This window comes from Seriola lalandi, unplaced genomic scaffold (assembly GCF_002814215.2).
Source record: "Seriola lalandi dorsalis isolate HSWRI2012SDOR001 ecotype SW California unplaced genomic scaffold, Sedor1 jcf7180002052289, whole genome shotgun sequence".
In the NCBI taxonomy this organism is placed as follows: Eukaryota; Metazoa; Chordata; class Actinopteri; order Carangiformes; family Carangidae; genus Seriola; species Seriola lalandi.
In genome coordinates this window covers 37,052-38,729 of record NW_019522842.1, presented here as the reverse complement: position 1 = coordinate 38,729, position 1,678 = coordinate 37,052, and the positions used below count along the sequence as shown (strand labels likewise).

At 45.3% G+C, this 1,678-nt stretch overlaps 1 protein-coding gene across 1 annotated transcript; it reads right to left on the bottom strand.

Annotated features, from left to right (window-relative positions):
• Positions 1–6: 6 nt before the first annotated feature.
• Positions 7–1,656, bottom strand: LOC147819529 (uncharacterized). Its single transcript, XM_087172360.1, has one exon. The coding sequence runs from the start codon at positions 1,225–1,227 to the stop codon at positions 349–351; it is 879 nt and encodes a 292-aa protein (XP_087028486.1). The 5' UTR covers positions 1,228–1,656; the 3' UTR covers positions 7–348.
• Between the last annotated feature and the right edge of the window lie 22 nt (positions 1,657–1,678).

The following is a 1,678-nucleotide window of genomic DNA, read 5'->3' as shown; positions in this document are numbered from 1 at the left end:
TTCATATGAAAACACAGTTTATATTTTTACAACTGTATTTTAAACACTTTATTTTAAACTCTGTTGTAACACAATCGCAGTTTCCCTGAGCTGAGAATGTCTTCATGTCTGACCAACAGTCCAAAACTACTTCCTATGACATGAAACAGACGAAAGCAGCGAAACATTTGAGAAGCTGGAACCTGAGAATGTTTAGCATTTCTCACTTTAATTCAATTGATCATTAAAACGACTGGCGATCGACTAATCGTTGCAGCTCTGAAGTTGAATCAACACCTCTCAAAAACAGCAGGGTTTCGATCGACCTGAGTTTATCTGTCTGAGTTACCTGTGCAGCTGTGCACAGCACTAACTCAGAGGTCCTTGAAAGTTTGTGAGCAGAGCGCAGACCGTCCACAGCTGGTTGACTGAACTATGAAGCACAGAGGGAACAACCTCATCAAATATGTGGTACTCTTTGATGCGACTGATCGCCCTCTCCATGTGGATCTTCAAGTGGTCAAAGTCTGTTTGGGATACGTTGTCTTCATTTAAGAGTTTGTTTGCCCCCGAGAAGTTCAGGCTGACGAGGTCTACACCGATCACATCGAGGTCTTCGATCTCTAAGCTCTTGTCTGTCATCACTACGTCACCCGGCTCCAGGAGGTTTAAAATGCCCGACTCCCTGACGGCGTCCTGATCCGAGACGGCGGCTGTGTAGAAGCTGCTAACGAAGCTGATGGAGCCAGACGGCGTGATGCCAATCAAAGACTTGAGTGTTGTGGAGCCTTTATGATGAGACGAGTTCACTGTGGACGTTGGCAGCTGGACTTGGATCTCAGTCAAGTGTAGCACCACTCGAGTTTTGGCGAAAGTCGTTCTGAAGAATGGCGGCATCAGCTCGTTTACACTCCGTCTACTCAGCCATATCGGCAGCGGTCCCAGCATAAAGAACAGGTAGTGGCACCATGTTATCCAGGTCATCTGCACAACTTCCTCCGACACGAGGAGCTGTGTAGACACATCAATAGGAAGAAACCCCCGCCTCACAAAGCAAAGGAACAGGAACAGCTGATCAAACAAACACAGGCGGGCTGTATGGAAGCCAGCGTTCACTGTGTCGTCGTCAGTGTTATTCAGCTGCAGCATGTGACTGCAACTCCCAAGAGTCTCTGGTGTCGGCTGCAGAGCCAAGTAGAACGCTTTGAGTGTGTTGTAGTCTTTAAAGCCGGTGTAAAACAGGATCATCTCCGGCTCACACTGGATGCGCTGCAGGAAGAACTGCTCACATTTCAGTACTTGACGCTTCAGCTCCTTTTCCGTGACCTGCAGCTGCTCCTTCACAGTCAGGAGCCTCTTTGAATAGTTGTGCTCATGAAGCAGCAGCTCAGCCTCATAACAACTGTATGTGAAAAAGAACAGAGGCAAACAGTAGAGAAGAGAGTTAAGTGCCTGATCATATAAACACTGAGTGTAAGAGCAGTTTTAATGCAGGAAACACAGATGCTAAACAACAAACAAGCGAGATCTCGCCACAGATTTCTTCTCAGTTGGTTCTGATCTATTGTTCTGCTGAAGTCACCTTCCAACCACATAAACACAAGTTGAGAGGGACTTATACGTGAAATCATGATTTAAATATTGAATAAAACTTATGTTTCTTTGCATAATAATACAATTACTATTATATATATATATA